The following is a 21,288-nucleotide window of genomic DNA, read 5'->3' as shown; positions in this document are numbered from 1 at the left end:
TCCAAGTTAAAGCTGCTTTCTCACGAACCAGCGGACCTCACAAGCCCCGCCCCTTTCGAATACGGAGTTCGCCCGGTCGTCATGGAGACGGTGTGAGAGCGAGGCCGCTGGTGGAGCTCGCAGCTCTTTCCTACAGTAGGGAGGTACTCCGCTCTGGCCCCGCTGGCTGACGCTGCGCTCGCTCTTCTCCGTAGACGGATGATCCGATCGAAAAGGGCCGTCCGAATCCCCGAATACATTCGACCCCGACACAAACCGCGTTTACAGTAACCCTGGGATTTCCATCCGTTCGTCGCAGCTCCATGGTGACCCGATACTGATTTTTAAAGAGGAGGGCATTCACTGGTAAGAGCTTCCTTTTGCGTTGTGAAGGTTAGTTAGCTGAGCTAACGCGGTTAACGCTAGCCAAACGGAGTCTTTTGCATCTGAATCGCTGGTTATCGCAAAAGCTAACGAACGTCGATAGCAAATAATTCGGTCTGTTTACGTAAATATAGAAATAGTAGTTCGGTGAGTTATCGCTTGTTAAAGGACTTAATAACAGCCGTGTATAGCTTTGCTAGTGAATCCTAATCCAATCAAAAGCACTGTTCCGGGTATAGAGAAATCAGTCTTTTTAATCAATGATTGTGATGACGATTTGTTGTGTAAATTAATCAGATCGCCCTTACGTCATTATCCGGAGAGGTTCAAGTGGAAATGAGATTTTTAATTAGCATGTCATAACGCGATTACAAAAGTCGCCAGTCCGGCGATGCGGACAAAGCCTGTTGTTAGCTTCCTATTAACCATAGGCTGCCATTTTACTTTACTAGATTGGTAAATATATGTTTTGTGCATATTAGCAAACAGCTTCTTTTGTTTTAGACGTATGGGCAAGCGTAATTGTTGTCATAGTGTTTCAGTGTTATTTCGTTCAGCGGTGGACCTCGAATATATTCGTTGTACTGTTTGTACTCGCGTCAACCTGTTTCTCGCGTGTGCGTTTTTACTTGTGAATGAAACACGCAGCTGTAAAAGGCATTATCGGTAGGTTACTCGTTTTGCAAAAACATGTCGAAACATACAAACGCGTACGCGCGCACGCACAAAGCGCGGCGCCGTAAACGCTGTTTAAGATGACTTTTTAAAAAAAACTCGTGATCGAGAAGTTAGAAAGAACCTCGACGTGTATTACTCCAGGAAACCTAACCGTGGTTATCAATGGTGCATCTTTCTTATTGTTTGTTTTCATAAGTCAACAGCGTTGCGTTCACGGTAGTTTCAGGACGCACTCTGTTCTCTTTGTTGTGCTCGTTCTGCTCTCGGAACAGTTGCACGTGTCGGCGCGTGTGACTTTAAGTCCGGACATACTGGGGCTTATTTCTCTCTTACATAGAATAACTACATTATCATGTCCCTCGGCACACTCCACTTCCAAATACCAGGCCTCCTTTTCTTAAATAAAAACGTGCTGCAGCCGACGGAATGCAATGTCGTGAAAACAAGATTAGCGTCATCTTCCTAACAGTAATTGCTTTATAATTCGCTGGTGTCTCTGTTTCGGAGCAAGCGTACGTTGGTTGTTGCTTTGATTTTTGTACCAGCTGTAAACCAGCACCCCATCGCTCACTGTCTTTTGCTCAATAGCATATCTATACAGGAGTTTGCTTGACTTGACTTGTTGAAACTTGATCAGGAGGTTGTTTCAATCTGATATCATTAATAGCAACTTGATATCAACTTCCCTTCACAAACTCTTGTCGGTTCCCTGTAGATGACCATTTCTTCCTCATTGCCTTTTGCGTGCAACGGTGTAGATAAAGGAGACGTGTAGGCCTTAATATGTTTAACAAAGTGTTTTTTTCACTGTCATGCAGCCGGGACACTTTTTGCCACATCAAACCTTCTTGTTTCTAGATACGTTTTTGTTTCTTTTTGGGTTTTTTTGTGTTCCATCCCTTTCGAAACTCCACACAGGGCTCTGCATTTGCATATTTCTCGCTCAAACCCTTATAAGTTAGAACCTGAAAGCAGCTCTGGTATGATAAAGCAGGAACCTTGGTGCCACGTTTCTTTTGGCATCTGGCCTGTTTTGTCATTGTAAGTCAAAGAAATGTGACTAGTGTGATAAGATGATGGCTTTTTAATGTGGTCAGAAAAGCTTTTTTTTTGTCTTTCTTTTTTTTAACCACAAAGTGGTAAAGTAATACTTTCAAGTACAAATCAGATCTCTTAAAGGGATAGTTCACCCAAAAATGGCATTAAGTACTCATGTTCAAAACCAACAGGTTTGCAATATGGCAATATTTCTTCCATTCCAAGTCCATTCCTCCAAAACATTGATGCATCAAAAAGTTTATAACGAAATCATAAATCATTTGAATGAGTCCAAACAAAAAAAACATATGACAGATTTTTAATTTTTTGTTTGTTTTGAATATTAACTGGCCTCAGTTTCATACCGTCATACACATTGGCTGAATGTCTGATGCATACAAAATTTGAGACTTTTAAAGATTTTAAAGTCACAATCGTAGTGTTTGAATTATACAGGATTTCCGGGAGATGCATGCGTTGCGTTCTTTTAGCATTCCACCTGGAATCAAAAATGCTGTGACGCCAAACCCAGTCATGTTTAAAATGGTTGAGCGCTTATCGGCATCAGCTAAACACTGGATTTTCAGAAGTATGTGAAATATTTGTGCCATAGAATCCTTCAGATATGTCCAAGAGTTTTACACACCAGACTGTTATTGTGGGGACATTTCCACGTCCCTAAACATAACACAAAACGAAACGTGATTGGTTGCTTTACCTGTCAGTCATATGGCCTCTTGGGTGGGCCTTGGTCATCCAAAATGGCCAAGTTTCCCAGAGCTTCTGCCTTCAGTCTGAAGGTCTGGCTACACGAGACTAAATATTAACTAAAGTCTTATTGTTTTTGGAACAACATAAGGGCGAGTAAATTGTGGCAGAATATTTGGGGTGAATTAGATCTTCGCATCCACAATGGAGTGGTTCTTAAACAGCTTGTGATGCAGTCATTTATCTCTACTGGAAAATATTTTCAAGCAGGTGTTGTTGAATATTTGCGCGCCATGTCAGTCGATGCGCTTACTCGGGTTGCCATCTGTACAACACCTTAGTCACTTTGACTGAATCCAGACTGAATTGCAGTTTTCCCACTCTGGGATTGTGTTGGCAACGAGCAGTTTGTTGCAGAATGTTCTTCTTCGCCAGTCTGTTTGGTACATGAGGCAGCAGGCGAGCTCTTCTCTGCCAGTGGGATGTGCGTCACACTCCTTTAGCTCCTTGGGCACCCTAGTGCTTCTCTCGAGTGAGGAGGGGAAAGGTGTGGCGGCAGTGGCAGATTGGCCTCATGTGGGAGCAGTAGCTGCACCCTCAGCATCCTGTTTGTTTCTGGGGCTCGTGCGCCCCATGTTCTTGAACTTAATCTGCCTTCAGCATACACGTACATATCTTGTTTTGGAGGAAAGCTGACAAATGGTTTGTGCTTACTTAGCAGCACGGTTGCACCTGCTCTCATTTGTGTAATGGTCACGCACTTGTTTTTTCCCGGAGTTCAAAGTAATGTGATTCTAACTCGCTCTCTATTGTCATGTTTGCTAATAGGCTTCGTATGCAATGCAAACATGACCATACACCACGTGGATACCCCGCAGTAATTCAATTCTTCAAGGTTTCTCAGTTCTCACATCGTCCATGAGTTAGTTTCGAGAACAATGGTGTTTTGAAACATACTTTTTTCCCCCCATTGGTCTTGAATTGAATGCATTGCTTATAATACGCTGCTACATTCTCTTGTTTTTCACACATTAAAAACTGTTGTCTGTTGTTGGATAAAATTGTGGAATTTAAATGGGAAAAAAAGTAAGACTCTTATCAGAATCTTATTTAGCTGTACAATAAATGATGATACTTTAGAAAAAGGTTTTAACCATGTAAATGCAAATTTAGTCTTCAGTCATGGTTTTTTGTAAGGAGTTTTCTTTTTTAATAACTAAACTTGGCTCTTACCATGAACCTAGCACAGCGTTTAAAAAATGCTATCAAAAAAAACATTACAAAAATAACCAAGTGTGGGGTGTTGTAGCTAACACTTCTGTTTTGTTTTAATATGCTGTCTACTGGGAAGTTATAAGTGTGTGTTTCTGTCATTAGGTTCAGCCGGAGAGGATTCTTGCTGCACAAGCAGGGCTGAAAGATGTGCAATGGAATGGTAGCGTGTGAGACAAGAGCCTCGCTCGCTCACAGGGTGGCCGCTACATCCCTGCTGCTCCTCCTCCTCGGCATGCTCCCCACAGGCCAAGCTTCAGGTGAGATTATTCGCGAAAACCTCCTCCATATTCCTCCTACACCTCAACCTTTCACTGTCATCCACTCTGACGCTGATATTTAAGATGCTGACAACTGCCTCATTGATTTCGTAGGAAGTAAAATGTCCTTAGATTATGAAATATGTGAAGTAACTTGCAGGAATGGAGGTGTCAGGCATTGTTTTTTCAATGAATTATGTTGAATTTGGTTTCTGCATAATTCTGAGTCACAGATGGTTTATAGTGGGTTGGTTTTGTCTATTGGCATCTGTGATTCTTGATGTCAAAGACAAAGGGTTTTGTTCTTGTGTGTGTCATTCTCAGTGCTCTGATAACAGAAATAACCGTTGGACTTAAGCTTCCGGATGGAATAAAATGAGCATCATTTCTTTGTTTTCAGTCAAGCATCTGGGAGGTGTTAGTGGGGGGATGGGCTTTCTCTCTCTCTCTCTCTTGCCCCTTTCTGTGCGAGTATCATCCTCACTAACATGGCCCTATATCTTGCTTTGCATAGCAGATTTAGCTTGAGGACAAAAACTGATGTCCATGTTGACAGGCAGTGTTGTTTAAAAGACCAAGGTGTGTGAACTTTGTCACTATTTGTGTTTTTATAAAGCTCAATTATTCCCTATTCAGATCTATCCGAGAAGGACAGGTGAATTTCTTGTTCAGCGTTTTGGGTAAAATAACAGATGGTTAAGAGTGGCAACTGTAGTCTTATTTATTTATATAATGTTAGAAATATACCAAATTTATAGGTAGTATTGCTACGGTACTGAGATTTCTAACTTTGTTACAATACCATCAAAGATATTGATATTCAATGCATTTTCCATACCACAAAGTACAGTTTCCAAGATAAGAAAATACGCTAGGGGCTTTTGCAACAAGTAGTTTGAGGAACTAGCCACTTTCCACTCTTGAGATGTTTTCCTGGTTGTTTTAGCATCGGCAGTGGAAACTCTGAAGTAACCAACAGTGATGTCTTTATTTTCTGCATTTACAAACATAGGTTTGGGTTTAACAGAGATGGAATGAACATCAGCTGAATGTCTAATGCATAAGGCACACAAAATTCATAATCAGACTGGATGAAATGCGCAGGATTTAGACAGACATGCATGTTACATTCTTTAACATTCCATCTGGATACAAAGATGCCGTGACTCCAAACCCCCTCATGGATGAAAAGAGCCATCATGATTGCAACTGTGACAATTAGTGCTTATCAGGATCAGCTAAACTCTGGATTTTCAAAAATATGTGAACTATGTAAAGTTGGCAGCATGGGCTCTTTAAAATGTGTTATATTTTCACACAGTCTGTTAGCATGTTGACCTTTCCACGCTAAACTTAATGTGGCACAAAACAAAACAGGATTTTTGTCAGTCATATGGATGCTTCTTGGCCATTCAAATCAGCTGAAGATTCCCAGACCAGTATGTCATCAGTCTGAAGGTCTGGCTATGCAAGATTAATTTAGTTCCCCCCTAGTTCGTAGTTACTGTGATATGAATAAAAAGTTGGTACTTTTGCCAGTAGTTCTAGTGTGAAAGCCCCTTATGTCTGTGGTCAGATGGCCAAAAATAAATTAATAAATGGTTGAGGGGGATGCTCCCAATCCCATCCAAATGCAATAATTTTAACTCAAACATCAATTGGAAAACTAATCCATTCTAAACAGCTCTAAACTCAGTTTCCAAAACCACACGGCATCTGCACTATTTCCCCTTAACACGTGAACACAGCTCAACAGGCAAATGAGTGTCTCTTGCCTTATGTAATGAGTGAGTCACTGAGAGCATTGCGCTTGGAGAATAAATGATAGAGATTGAGGGATGGTGGGATTGGGCTGGACCATTGATCCCAAGCGGCCACATTCTCATATTGATTCAGCACCACAAAGTCGAGCCAGGGACAAAATTTGTCCCAAGTGATCCCAAGTAATGTGTGTGTGTGTGCATGGATGTATGGCTGCTCACACGTGTTTGGCATGAATCTAGTACACCGGCTGAATGCTACATGTTTAGTCCTCCCACAGACCGAGCAGCGGACAGAAGGGATGATTTTTCAAGGTCATCCGTTGAAAGTCTGTCGATGATGCTGCGCCATATTTTGGCTGTTTTTTCTGTGCGTCCACCCAAGCCTCCTTTTTCTTTCTGTCCATCTCCTCAGCATGCTTGCATGTAAACTCTGTTATTTATGTGCCACTAACAGCACCAGAAATAATCAAAATGAACCGTATTAAAAATAAACTGTCCTACGTCTGACAAACTGGTGGTCTAGAGTAAAAACTGATTGCAGTTTCTTTTTGGTGCTGCCAGTGAAGCAAAGATTGTACATTTCATCCTTTATATAAATGTATGCATTATCCATAGTATACTTTGAATAGTTGGTTTTATTTGAGAGTTATGCATTTCTTTATTATTTCAGTTTAACATTATTTATGTAACATTATACAATTCTAAAAGTCTCATGACTTTTTATTAGTTGTTTGTTGAATTAGTCATACTGTCTCATTTATAACTTTTTGTATGATGTGCTCGTGCTCTGCTGAGGGCTAGTTTTCATAGGCCACCATGGTGATGTTTTACCTGCTAATTTTCAGATCATACTCCCTAAGCAGGGCTTTAGTGCATGATATAGACCCATCATTTGAAGTCACGTGATCTGTATTGGTCTGGACTGTTGTATAACCTGAAAAATCATATGAGAACATTCACTGCACTTTTTACAAGATAGTGATTGTGCAGCATTTCAGCATCCACAAAGCTTGGAGATGCAAGGATGGAATCAGATCTGTCTTTTAAAAAAACGGTTGCTTTCGCATTGTTTCATTTACATGTATATTTAACGAAAACAAACAAGTTTCTGTGCAAGAAAGTAGCACAGGAAGGCAACAAAAAAAAGTACTGTTCTCAGAGGCTGATCTTGGGGTTTCGGGAGCTTGACTCAGCCCACAGTATTTCAGATTGTGAGAATGAAAAGCAGCTCCCTGAAGGCACACAGCTGAAGTCGCTCTGTTTTTAGCACTAGGCACATTGCGAACTAGAGGAATTTCTCTTGTTACTCACTTTTACTCTGATTTGTCACTATACCACTTCCATATGTTATCTAGTGTTAATTCTCACCTCAGCAAAGACAGAATTCAAACCATTATGACATTTGAGAAGGTGCTAGCGTAGACAAATAGGGATTGTGTGAATAACCAAAAATAAATCATTAGAATTTTCCAGCACAAATTGTTTAATGTTGATTGACTCTTTTCCGGTGCTTTTTTTGTGCATGCTGAAACATTACTTGGCTTGTTCAAAGGTTTGGGGTCAGTAAAATATTAAACAAGTCTCTTAAGGTGCCCAACACTGCATTTATTAAATAAAAAAAAAACAATAAATTATCGTTGTTGAAAACAGTTGTGCTGCTTAATTGCAGATATAATGTTTTCACTGATTCTTTTCATAAACGGAGAATTCACATGAGCAAAACCTTTCTGATATAGCAATATTTTACATTACACATACCTTGCTGGTTCTTTTTATCTATTAAATGCATCCTTGTTAAATAAAAGTGTTAATTTATTTCAAAAGTAGCCTCAAACTTTTAAACTGTAATGCAGATGGAGATATTCATTTGCTTCAGGAAGTGGTTTGTGTGGGTTTGAGAGATGTTTGCAAATTAGCACTAGTGCTTATTACGATGGTAAGTTTCCCAGTAAAAGTGACGTTAGTTTGAGGCACATCGTGTGACTAAAATGAGAACTGTGAATTGAACTGAACTTAAATTACCAACCTTACACTTCCCAAGCTTTGGTTCTGTTACGTTATAATGCAACTTTTAAACAAGTTACAACACAGACCTGTTTCTTCTTTGGAAAAACCGCGTGAAAGATGTGTACGTCTCTGCTTTCAAGACTGAGTGTTGTGTTTTTTCCCCTCAAGGTTAGTTCTTCAGGCTCCTTAACTTGGTTTTCTGATGTAATATGTTGGCCAGTGTGTCTCTGGATTGAAACCCAGAGTGGGAAATGGCCTGCTAAAGCTCTACAGACTGCCAGACATCTATACATTGCATCAACTGCTGCAACCACTATTTTTTTTTTTTTTTGGTTTATCTTTGCTTGAAGAAAACTTTATGCTTGATTTCTAATATTGTCAACAAAACAGCAAAGTCTTAGAGTATGTGGGTGTCAAAGCATTTGGGTTGTTTTCCTTATGAAAGCAACTAGAAATTATATGAATCACAGGGCTTATGTTATTTGTTTTCTTTACGGAAAATTACAGTGTTTCAAAAGCTTGATGAGGACTTTTGTGGCATTTAATTGTGTGTGTTTGTAAATTGCACGGCACATAGGGTGTGATGTTTCAAATTTAGAAGGCTGTTTGTGAGCCATTCTTACGGCTGACATATAGTCTTTGTAGTAGTTTGGACTAGTTAATTCTACTTGCGTCAGCTAACAAGAGCTGATGCTGCCATTTGTGAGATGTTTGATAATACAGCTAGCTTAGCTTTTAGCTTTAAGCTATGCTTGTTTTCAACGTGGAAACATTCACTTCTTGAAAGCAGCAATTTTTTTTCTCTCTCTGCACCCTTGTCAAACATGATAGCATGAGTTGGTGGTTAATGTTGGTTAATGGTTAATGTTTATCACCAGTAGAAAAAGATTATATAATGAAATTGTGAATAAGGTCTACTCTCTATTTTTATCTTTGATCTATTTACTAACATACTTGTTTGTAGCTTGGTGACTAGTTCATATTTTTAAAATTCGTGGTCATCATTAGGGAAATCACATAATTTGGCCCACGGGGGCTGAAAAAAAAAAAATTCCATTCTCATTTTTTCACCTTTAATGCAGAAACTGTAGTGTCACTTGTCAATTTATACAAAAACCACATCTTGCCTTGAATAGCTAGGGGAGACAGACTTCCTGATTTACATCAAGCCATTGTGAGGAAGTATGTGGAAATATATGACTAACAGACAGACCAGACAGTTCCTCATGAGGATAAACTCATGTAAATAGAGTATGAAAACACGGAGTATACTTTTGGATACGGAGTGTACATCACATAAGGTGTATACGGAGTATACAAATACACTAAAATGTGGAGTATATTTCAAACCTCTGTGGCGTTTTTCCATGTAATTACAAAGAGCAGCAAAAAGTGTTATGTCATCCACCCTTTTTTCAATGCTGCAAACAATTTCCTGTGAATGTGTGAAACTTTCGATTCATTAGCCGCTCTAGCTACGTAATTAGAAAAATATTGCAGTTAACAGTGAAACTATTTTTTTTGGCTACAATCTGTGGTAATGAATTAAAATATGACGCATACCAGTTTGCCAGCATAGAGGCTTTTTATAGAGCTTAAACTAACTGGAATTGGATGATGCTGGAAGCAGGTTTAAGACATTAATAATATGTTGAATATCCAATAAAAGTCTGATAATTCTAGATGTGAAACAATTATGTTGTTTTTAAGGGTAAAAATGGTCATCTGGCATCGGATCTCTTCGTTGAATTGGGTTGATCTGGTTCAAGGGAATGATTCATTTGGGAATCAGACATTGCAACATGAGGGAAATTTTTCGTTCAGGACTTTTTGAGTACACTTGTGTAAATTAATTTGAAGGAAGTTTCAATGAGATTGCTGCAACTAGTATTTTGCATGCTGAAGAACCGATTCCTTGGTGGTTTGCTTCGTGACGCGATCGCGTTCTGCCACTGGCGTGAGATTTAAAAAAAGTGAAACTATTTACATAGATCCTTCTCCGAAAACAACACTCCACCCTTTTTTCTTAGCATTGCCAAAAAAGCCCTCTCGGGCTTGCTTTAAAACAACAACTCACTGCACCATCTGTCTGAGAGGACCGTGTTTGATAGCCATTCACCGTCGACCCCAAGTCGTCTAGTCACGTTTAAACAGATGCTCTTTTCGCACTCCTGTTCTAGTAGCCATAGCCAGCACAATGGATGTCAGCACCTCTGAGTACAGCTGCTGGCCAAGCATCCAGGCGGCTGACTGGCAGCAGCTTTTGCTCCGACTGCTTGTGTGCACCACAGAGGCTCCAGTCTGTCATTAGCTGTGGGCCGAGTGCATTCCTGGAGTGGGTGAGCCAAGACGCAGCAGATCCCGAACACAAGAGCACTGTGTCTAGAGCCATCCACCGATAGCAGACACAGCAGGGGCACCGGGTGCCCCCTCTTGCTTTCTATCTCCTCCTTGTTTCCCTTTTTATACACAGAAGAGGAGTTACTTGTGCCTCACAGCTGTCCGAATAGATTCAGAAGGGTGCAAACACCCATCTGCCACATTTCACTGTGACAAAGCCTAGAAGAACAATAGAGTCTTCCTCTGTGTCTTCTGTCAGATCGCGTCTCCCGGTTTTCCCTCCCAGCCGATTTGGTTCAGGAGGACGAGCTGCTTAAATTAGTCAGCTGCCGACCTCGGGCTGTAAAAGGGCGTAATAAAGAACACGTGGAGCTTCGGTTAATGCTTTTGTTCTGTCTTGCAGAAGACAGGCCTCATTTGGGGCCCCGCTGCTGTCCGTGTCTAACGGCTCTCAGGGTATGGTGGGTGCTACCAAACCAAAATACACTAAATATATTCGGGATGAGTAGATTTACAAATAGTGAGTGATACTGATAGCATTATTTATTTAGTCTATTAATTGTATTGCTGATTGTAAGTCGCTTTGGATAAAATGCAACTGAAAAAAGACAAAATATTATCTGTTGTTTTAGCAAGTCATGGCTTGATATAAGACATTTTACATTTATTTGCAATTTTGTCTATTTTGTTTATTGGATATTTAATTATTCTTGCAAATTAGTTTTTACATTTTAGATTTCTTTTGCAGTCGGCTAATGCTTATTTGAAGTTGATCTTTAAAAATATAAATGATGGATTGGCACTGTTAAATGTAATCTTTATTAAATCTCAATACTACTTTTTTATATTACACTATGCGATGTGCCTAAATGCAATTGCATCGTTAAAATTATTGATTTTGTTTGTAATATATTAGGACAAAATAATATCATGATTTAATATTAAACATTATATCATTATAATTATAAATTTGCATTTATTTGTTAGCTTGTTTTCTCTCTTCCCCTGATTTCCAGACTCTGTAAATAGAAAAAAGATTTGAAAAGGAAATGTTTAGCAGCGTTGAAAGGGTGGTCCTGAAAAATGCCTATCAATATTTTGGTGGATTTGTGTGTTTTGAGTCAATAATCGTTAATGATTTGGTGGATTCATTTCGAATGGACCAGTCTTTTATCTAGGGAAAGTCTTGCCAGGGCTTGTTTTGCTCAAGCAGCCAAGTTCATCTGCTTCTGCTGGGTTTGTTTTTTCTGTTATGAGACATACGTGTGGAAACTCATTCCTCTCCTCTGTCCCTGCAGGAACGACACCCCTTTCGCTAAAACTCACTTTCCTAACGCCGCTTCCTGCTCGGCCGTGAGAAGCTGTGGGTGCGCTTTATCTCTCGCAGTCAGCCTTTCCCATCACAGATACGCTACGCCCCTGCTGTGTTTCCCTTGAACCATTTCGAGTCCACCTCAAAACATACGCGGATAGAGTAAACATACATACACATGGACTCAACCTTCTCTCGCCTGCAACAGGACTCATGTCATCCAAACCATGTTATGTACACAGAAACATGAGACCGGTGCATCTTGCGGCCTACTCTCTCTCATGCAGGTTTTTTTTTACAAGAAGGAAACCACATACTGTTATTAGCCCTTTGAGAATCACTCAAGGCATGTTATGTCACGGTTGAGTCTCATATTTTAGCAGCTGTGGTGCGCTTGTTTCGTCAGCAACGTCAAACTTGCACGCTTTGGCTGACACCACTGGATATCTCAGGAGGTCAGCGAAGCTGGCTTTGGTGGTAGCTGTATTAAGAATTCAATGAACAAACATCTATTATGAATGAATCACTACGTGAGGTTAGCGCAGGGCATTATGACTGTAGATATGTCTCGACTGGTATAGGTTCTTTGTTTTGTTTGTTTTAGGGTCAGTAAGATATCGGTAAGGAAAAAAAATAAAATATAGATAGATATAGATATCTATCTTATATAGATAGATATAGATATTAAAACTTTTATTCAAAAAGGATGCATAAAATGTATTAAATATGAGATTTATAATTGTACAAAATATTTTTATTAAAAAAAAAGAAAGAAATGTCTCTTGAGCACCAAATCAGCTTATTAGGATGATTTCTAGAGACTGAATGGTTGCTGGGAATTCAGCTTTGCCATTACAGGAATAAATTGTGTTTAAAAAAATATTAAAATAGGAAGCAGTTATTGTAAGTTTTAATAATATGTAAAAATATTACTGCTTTATTGTTATTTTGAAGTAAATGCAGCCTTGACAAACATTTTTGTTTTATTTTATAAATAATAGTTGTTCATTTTTATTTTTTAAAGGTGCATAATTATTTACTTTATTGTTAGTTTTTAATTTTTTTTTAGTATTGCATGACCTTCATAAGTTATTGCGTTAATTAGTATAATTAAAAAGTTTAATACATATTGTATTAACGTAATTAACATTTTCAAACTAAATGTGGGCAGGTTTTAAATATTTTATAATGTAACTGACATATATACATATATAGTTTGTTGTCATTGAAATGTATTTTATCTTTGTTTTAGTTTACATTCTTATTTCACTTAAAAAAAGAACTCAAAAAGGATGAGGATGAGACCCAGACATGAGGATGAGAAACAGACTTTACCGCGTGGTTATATAATTATTAAATATTTTGGGGCTGCATTTCCAGTAAAAATAAGTAATTATATACAATTATTCTGATTCTAAAATTAATGGTACTGCAATATATCACTTTTGGTCATACTGCCCATTCCTAATTCAGATTTATATCTTTGTGAGATGTATCCACATGTACCCTCCACAATTTCTACAAATTCCATAAATGGGAAAGAGGAACAAATCCGCCCTTTGCTATTTTCTGACAGCTTGCTTACAATCTCAGGGATTTGAATTAGGAGAGATGAGGGGAAAACAATAGAGATTGAAAAACACATCATCCCATGTAATAAGGAGATCTCCAACAAAAACATATTTACAAGGGAGGATTTTTTTTGAGACAGTAGGGTCTAATCCACGGCTGGGCCGCTGGGGTTTGTTCTCACTGAGCAGCTGCGCACTGCAGTGGTCAGTAATGTGATCCGCTTTAGACCACAGCCATTTGTAATGAAGGATAATTAGAATTTCATTCCGCTGTAAATCCCTTCGTGGTTTTTTTTTTTTTTTTTTTTTTTTTTTTTTTTGTCATTCTGGGTGCTGCGTTGTGGACAGTCGGAGGGCGAAGGCTGTTCGAGACCATGTGTTTGACATTTAGTTCCATTGTTGAGATCTCTCTCCAAACTTCTCATTATCCAAACAAGTCGTATTTAATTCAGATTATTGGTGTTAAGTAGAGTAGGTCAGGGATCCAGTTAAGGGCACATTAGGAAATAGTTTGGGGTGATTTTTTTGATCTGATATTCAAGTTAGACAAAATTAACCTAGTTTCTTACGAAACCTCTTCCAGCCAAACAGGTTAATTGGAATTTCAGTCGGAACCTTAGTACATATTTTTGGATGTGTTTTCTGACACACAGCCTGTCCCATGTGGTACTCCTAAGATAGGCATCCATTGTTAAGTGTACAGTCAGTTATAGATGTTGTCAAGGCCCAGTCCGACTTGTCAAGGCAGGTCTGAGCAGACGCTATTAACAAATGCTCTTCCGCAATTCTGTGATTCTTTCATTTTCCTAAATGTTAGTTCATGCGTCACTGAAAAGTAGGATCAATGAAATGACAACCAGGAAAAATAGTCTCAGATCAAGTTTCATTTACACCTAAGGCAAAGCAAAGTAGGTGGGGTTTGACTCTCTTTTTTCTGTCTCGTCGTTATTGTCATGTCACGGCTTATCCACTCGGAATCAGAATTACATTTCCATTTAAAAAAAGTGCATTAAAATACAGATCATAGACCGACTGCTTACAGATGTTGCACATGTTTAATATAATGGATTGTGAAGCTCTGCATCTGTGGTTTATATCCCGACTGTGTGTCTGGTGTCAAAACAGAAGAGATAGAGCTGTATGTCCATCCTCTGAGTCCATAATCGGCTGATCGCAGCTTAAGAGCATGTTAAAAGCTCAGATTAGAGAACACGGTGATCGAGGGGGTCTGTCCAAACAGACCCTGTTTGTTTCAGTTGTTTTCTTTCTCTCTGCTGGATAAATGTAATGAGGTGATGGACATGTTTACGTGTTTCACATGATCTATTGTGTGAATGAAGATCTGGCTCAGGGGCTCAGGAAATGTGTTTTTTTTTTTTTTTTTTTTGCATGCGAGAAAGGAGGAGAAAATGAGAGGGGAAGGAGACACCACTGGCTTTTTGCCATTAATCCTGAGGGCAGAAATGCAGTATACTGTTATCCATCTGAAGGCTGGACATTGTGTGTATGATCTGGGTGAAGTTTTTGTTAACTTGAAGAAGAATGTAATACCAGACAGCAATATGAGAATAAGGTCTGCTTCTGTCTCCTCTTTGACGATGAATTTTAGCTTTAACGCAAATACATTTTAGGGTATTTTCACACTGAAAACTCAGTCTGAGTCTATGTGATCGTTCTGTTCATTGCTTGGTGAAATTCTAGTTTTTTATTTTTATTTTTTATAAGTCTTACATCAAAACATTTTGAACCAGCTTTAAGGTGCGGTCACAATTACTGCTGCTCGTCGAAAGATCAAGGCCAAGATCCAGTCATTTAAGTAGAAATCAACACCATCTGGAGTTTTTCTCCTTTTTGTTTTCGTGCGAATTTAATGCGCTGACTAACAATGAACTGAGTGGTTTTAAAAATCACTTCTGTTTGTGTGCTTGACTTTTTGCATTGCTACATCTCCTATCAGCAATTTTTTTGTGACATTTCGCTGAAATTTAGCTGATATGAACACACTTGAACACTGTCGTCCATGTACTCTTGGTTAACTTCCATTTCAAAATCTGGGGATCTCAGGCTGGATTTGTTGTCCTCTATTTACAGCCAGTACGCTGCTTTTATCATTATTAAATAACTGTCGTTTTCAGAGTTGTATTGAAGGACACTATAACAATAATGGGCCCCAAGGGAAATTTGAAATGGTTCGATTTTTTTTTTTTTATTTCTTTTAGTTGAGCTTGACTGTTTTTTTATGCTAACATCTGCTTTTCCTGGCCCTGTAGGTTGTCCCAGACCCTCAGTTGTGCCTCATGGCCGTGGGAACCTGACAGAAACAAATCGCGGCTCCTTCTCTGTTGGCACGCTGCTACAATACAGCTGTGATCCAGGATACACGCTGGATGGCTACAGCATCATCACCTGCACCGTCTCAGGCCACTGGTCCTCGGATCCGCCTCGCTGTGTTAAAAATGACGGTATGTTCGACTTAACCTTCTTCCTGTTTTCTCGTCGGTTGAATTCTGTTCTAAAAAAAAAAGCTTATGCTGTTCACATCATGTCGAAAAATTACGTTTCTGAGTAAAAAAAACAAAAACCTCCAAACGTCACTGTAAAAGCTCTGGTTTCATTTACTCGCACACTCAGAAGTTTATTTTTCAACAGTTTGTCAGCCACCAAGTGAGCCGGAGAACGGAGGATATAACTGCCACCCCTCGCCGTGCCACAGACTGACCCAGGGCACCGTGATCGAGTACTTCTGTGATGAGGGTTACATTTTGAAAGGAGGATACCAATTCCGAACCTGTGACAATGGAGAGTGGAAGTCGTCCATGCAGATCAGCTGTCACCCTGTTAAAGGTACGTCTGCACGTTTTGTCACACATGGATAGTTTTCCTTCTTATTGATAGACTTTAAGAACAACATTTTTTTGGCCTTTGTACGCATTTTAAATTACTGTAATGTAGGTGTGTATAAAGTGTTCGAGTGAGTTGTGTTGTCTTTTGGTCAAACTCAGATTTCCTTAAACTTTTTTTAAACTTGCATTCTGATTACGATTTCATGTTTACATTTTATTGTTTGAATATATTTTTATTAGCCTTAGTAAAGTTATCCCTACTAAAAAACAAAACTAAACCTTGCCAAGGATGTTTGGTGGGTGTTTTCCGTTCTTTTGCAAGCTGGTTTGCCAGCATGACCTGCTAAAAAAAAACAGGCTAGGTTTAGTCCAGCTTACGTCTTTAGGCTGGTTTATGCTATTTTTAGCTATACCTAGTTTTCTATATCAACAAACCCTTTGTTCTTTGGCTTTGCACACTGCGGTGAATCAAACAAAGTGTTTCTCTTCCAGAAGAGGAGCAGCAGTCCCCGCTGCCAATGCCGGCTCTGTCTATTGTGGCCTCCACTGCCAGCTCTGTGGCCCTCATCCTGCTGCTGGTGGTGCTGTTTGTTTTGCTTCAGCCCAAACTGAAGTCCTTCCACCACAGCCGGTGAGACCCCGTCTCATTCTTACTGAGCTTAGCTTCTTCAAAAACGGTTGCTTTATTCTCACAAAGAGGAAATTTACATATTTCTTAAAGGAACAGCAGCAAAAAAATGCCTAATTAATTCCAAAGATAAGTGAAAGAATGGACACGGTGATGAAAACCGTGTGACTATGAAAACTGTGGATATTTACTTGTTTCAAGAAGGCTTCAGGAGAAGAGAAATAATAATAATGGCCCAAATATATTTAAGGGATATTTAATGTCTGATGTTTGTCATGATTTCTATTGTTTATATTTGTGTCATATGTTCACCTACGCTGCATTTATTTATTCAAGATTTGTGGCAAATGTAACATTTCTTACTGTTATCAATGTTAAGAGTATTCATATTTTTTTGCAAACCATGATACATTTTCTTTATTTAAAATACATCTTTTGACAATTTAGAAAATTCAATTTAAAAAAAAAAACTTTGAATAGCAATGTATATCTGAAATACTACTATAGTTCTACTAGTTCTACTATAGAAAGTGTCAAAAAAATTTTATATATATATATATATATATATATATATATATATATATATATATATATATATATATAATTTGAAACATATTATGCTTGAAAATTTCACTCGCTGTTATTGTACAGTGCAAAGACAATTTTAAATAAAAAAAAGGAAATTATAAAATGTGACAAGTGTTCTTGTGTAAATCTTCTGAGGACATAAATGTACTGTACTAATGTTAGTAGCGTTGATCGTAATTCCGACTGTTTGACATGGACAAATATGGCATCTCCCCTACGGTGCTGTTGTTCCAGTAATTTGCCGTTGCGTAATCAGCTCACTGTGATGTAAGCCGCAGATCAGGCGGGTCAGGATTTGATAGCCTTATTTTTATTCCCATATCTCTCCTTCTCTGTTTGGAAGCAGCCGGGAGCAGGGTGTGTCAGGACAGCCTACCTCCATCATGGTGGAGGGCGTTCAGGTCTCGCTGCCCTCCTACGAAGAGGCAGTGTATGGCGCAGGCGGCAGTTCTGTGCCCCCTCCTGAGTCCCGGGTTCAGATCGTGCTTTCGGAGGGCCCTCAGGCCGAGGGTTTGAACGAACCTCTTGAACAGGCTCAGGCGAGCTACAGTTTTCCCTCCACCTCGACAGCTGCGTCCTCGTGTCACGCAGAGACTGTATTGGTTCACCAGGTGCCCTCTTCCTCCTCTCCATCCTCCTCTTCCTCTCCCTCCTGGGCTGCTGAGCAGCCTGGTGCCGCTGCACCTCTCCACCGCAGGCAGAGCAGCGAGAGCAGCGATCAGCACAGCTTGCTTTCGGTCACCTCTGCCGAAGACTATGGCGATGGTGAGTTCACTCTCAAATCTAGAGGTGATGTGTGATGTAATGACATAAAGAATTAAGTAATCTTTTTTTATTATTATATTTAAACATGTGGCAAATACATATTGTCTATCTAAAGCTTATATTTCATTAATTACATATATTTGTAATTTTATTATTAAGAGTTTTTGACAAAAAACAAATACAGATGTAATGAATGAAATTGTCACATAAGTGAATAATATTAATATAAATAATATTATGAATGCATTGCTTTGGGGCTGTCCCACCAAGTTATTTTAGCTCGTGTTATTTTATCTTATTTCTTAGCTCCAAAAATGTATGCATGATATAATTTTTTGTAATGAAAAATTTTAAAGTTCAGGTGTCCTAAGTTACAGAATAAACAGAATAAATACATGGCAAAATACATGTTATTAATTAGAATTAGATGATAAATAATTAATAATTATCAATAAAATATATATTAAAGCTGTTATATTCAATATTTATCTCTTTGTCTATGCATTAATATATATCTTATAACTTATTCTGACTGTGCTCCCCCATTCAATTCACATGTTTAGTTATATTTGTTATATTTGTATCGGGAAAAACACAGTCATTATAAAGGTTGCTATTCATTTTTAATTTTAAAAAGTAGCTACATTCTATTTTTTGCACTTTTTGTATCAAATGATGTATTAAAATGCTAGTTTCTGCGCCTAACACCACATTTCTTCTTGTCTTTTTTCCAGATATTCCATTGCTTAAGGAAGCCTGAGTGTGTGTGCAGTCACCCCTCTCTCTGTCATCGCTGGCCAGGACTGTAACCCCTAAAGCTTCTCACCAAACACGTACCCCGCAGCCACCCGTCAGAACGCAGCAGTAAACAAGATCCGACAGCTGTCCCTCTGCCAACAAATCGCCCGCTCCTGGGGTCTACAAGCAGCAGCATGGCCCACCCCGCCCACCCCCGAGGAGTCCGGCAGCTCTCTTCACAGGAAGAACCTTCGACCGGATGACCCCTCGAAGGGTTACGCAAATGTTTAACACGTCGCAGGTGCGCTAATAATCAGTTGCACTCACCGGCTTACCTCGTCACGGCGAGGATTCACTAATTACAAATGAATGCATTCAGATTACGTTGTGGACCTCTGCTCCGTCAATGACTGTGACCTCTTGCGAAGGGGAGAGTTCAGCAAGGATTTGCTAAGCCAGGCCCTTTTCTCTTTGATGCTGCATGTTCTGTGCAATTTCTTTTTTCTGTTTCGTTTTACGCGCGTACACACAGGAGCACGGCACAATCGAAGCATGACGCATAGCACCATCTCCACCATCTCCTTGCGCGAGACGCAGGGTTGAACTGATTTACATTTGTACTGTATTCAAAGACATGCTTGCCTTTTTATTTGTCGAGAAGTACCTGCGCTGTGCTCTGCGCGTGTGTGTGTATGTGTGCGTTTCTGATGCCTGTGTGACTGTGGCCGTTGTGATTCAAAGAGGGCTGAAGTATCATCTAGGCTTCTTTTCCCCAAAATAGGAAACATTTTCAATACCTCCATTTTCTAATTGAGATGTTATTTAACTAGAATGGATGTTTCTTGTCTGTTTGTCCAAAGTGAGGAAGAGATACTTTGTGTTAGAAGCCGTGAGATTACTGTTCTCACTCTTCCTTTTAAAGCAAGTGTATCTCTCTCATGTTTATGTGTTGCACGTTTAAAAAAAAAAAAAAAAAAAAAAAAAGTTAATTTTTTTTTTTTTTTTTTTTTTTTTTTTTTAAATCACTTATGTTCTTACTCCAAGGGAACATTTTTGAGTGTTGACTAAGTTTGTTATTGGGCTATTCTTTAAGAGCTTTGACTCGGACTTATAATATTTGGATTTGAGCAAGTTTAATTCACTTTTAATGAATGAAAATTAAACCAAGTGTTTTGCATTTGAATGGTTTGTAAAGTCAACGGTGTGGCTAATATTTTAACGATGACTATCAAGGATAGGTTTTTCTTAATAAATCACTTGCCATGTGCTATTACAATGGTATTTGTAAGGAGATTATATCCGATATCCTGTAAGATCCTAAATATGTTGTGCATTGCATTAATGCACTGTATAGACACTTTTTCCAATTAAATATTTAATTCTTTTTAGTACATATGAAAGCTCCAGAAAATGGCCTTGTTCTTCGCTCAAAAGCGTTCTTTTGGCAAACGGACATTTAAAAAAAACCAATGAATCTTTTGTTTGAGTTTGCGTTTATTTTTTTTGTCCTTTCCCATTGCCACCTTATGTGTATATCCCCTGTGGTTGACTCAGAATTCTGAGAATTTGTCATCATGCATTAAATATATATATTTTTATGTGTCTGACTTCGGAGAGAGAGGGCCGTTTGCCTATCTGCACATCCTCAGTTTTGTGTTCCTGGCTTGTTTTTGTAAATTTGATTTACATTTTTTCATGCAAACTGAAGGCAAAATATTACTGCTGCCTTAAAACTTGTACATTTCATACATTTCTCACTTTGTAATCGTGTTTCTTCCATCTCACTGGCTTTATGGTAATTTGTCTTCAGTTTCCTTATGGCCTTACTTTTTCTTTTCTATGCATTAAACATTGTCTTGTTTTTTCAGACATGGGGTTTTACTCCTTTTGGAGGATGTGACATAAGATTGTCCACCCGTACTTCCCCCAGAAGCTTTTTTTTTTTTTTTTTTTTTTTTTCCCAGTAAACATGAAATATTTCTCTTGTTTATCAGTTTCATTCAAAGGATGTTTTTAAATTTAAAAACAAAGGACGCAAGTAAAAATGGATACCTAGGATGTGTGTGAAACACTGTTGTACGGTGTTTTTCTGCAAATGTAATTTAAGTTGACTCATCCACCAAGCTCCCCATCCCTATTACACTTCTTTTGATTTTCCTCTGTACATTGCTGTGGGTGTGAAGATAGTATTTTAATATTTGTATAAAGTTTAATTTAATTCTACAGTGTGTATATAACTATTTCTAATTAAAGCTTTCATTTGAAGTGCTCAAAAGGTGTATTTATTTTGGTGATTCTGCCGCCTGTCATGTTGTGGTTCACTCTATAAATACTTTTATAGTTATATAACATCCGTGCTGTCATATGACAATGGATTCCTTTATATTGAGAGTAAAGTGCAAATAACTTTAGTA

General features: G+C 38.7%; 1 protein-coding gene across 2 annotated transcripts; it reads left to right on the top strand.

The window, feature by feature from the left end:
• The first annotated feature begins 98 nt into the window (after positions 1-98).
• susd6 (sushi domain containing 6) lies at positions 99-21,149 on the top strand. 2 transcript variants are annotated; one of them, XM_043219133.1, is made up of 7 exons: positions 99-345; positions 4,165-4,319; positions 15,583-15,774; positions 15,962-16,156; positions 16,648-16,786; positions 17,715-18,136; positions 18,871-21,149. In XM_043219133.1, the coding sequence occupies exons 2-7, from the start codon at positions 4,208-4,210 to the stop codon at positions 18,894-18,896; spliced, it is 1,086 nt and encodes a 361-aa protein (XP_043075068.1). In that variant the 5' UTR covers positions 99-345; positions 4,165-4,207; the 3' UTR covers positions 18,897-21,149. The 2 variants fall into 2 exon arrangements, with proteins under 2 accessions (XP_043075068.1, XP_043075069.1); XM_043219134.1 differs by having other exon boundaries at positions 102-345; positions 17,718-18,136.
• The last annotated feature ends 139 nt before the right edge of the window (positions 21,150-21,288 follow it).

This window comes from Puntigrus tetrazona, chromosome 20 (genome assembly GCF_018831695.1).
Source record: "Puntigrus tetrazona isolate hp1 chromosome 20, ASM1883169v1, whole genome shotgun sequence".
Taxonomy (NCBI): Eukaryota; Metazoa; Chordata; class Actinopteri; order Cypriniformes; family Cyprinidae; genus Puntigrus; species Puntigrus tetrazona.
The sequence above is the reverse complement of the archived record's forward strand: the minus strand, read 5'-3'. Positions and strand labels throughout refer to the sequence as shown.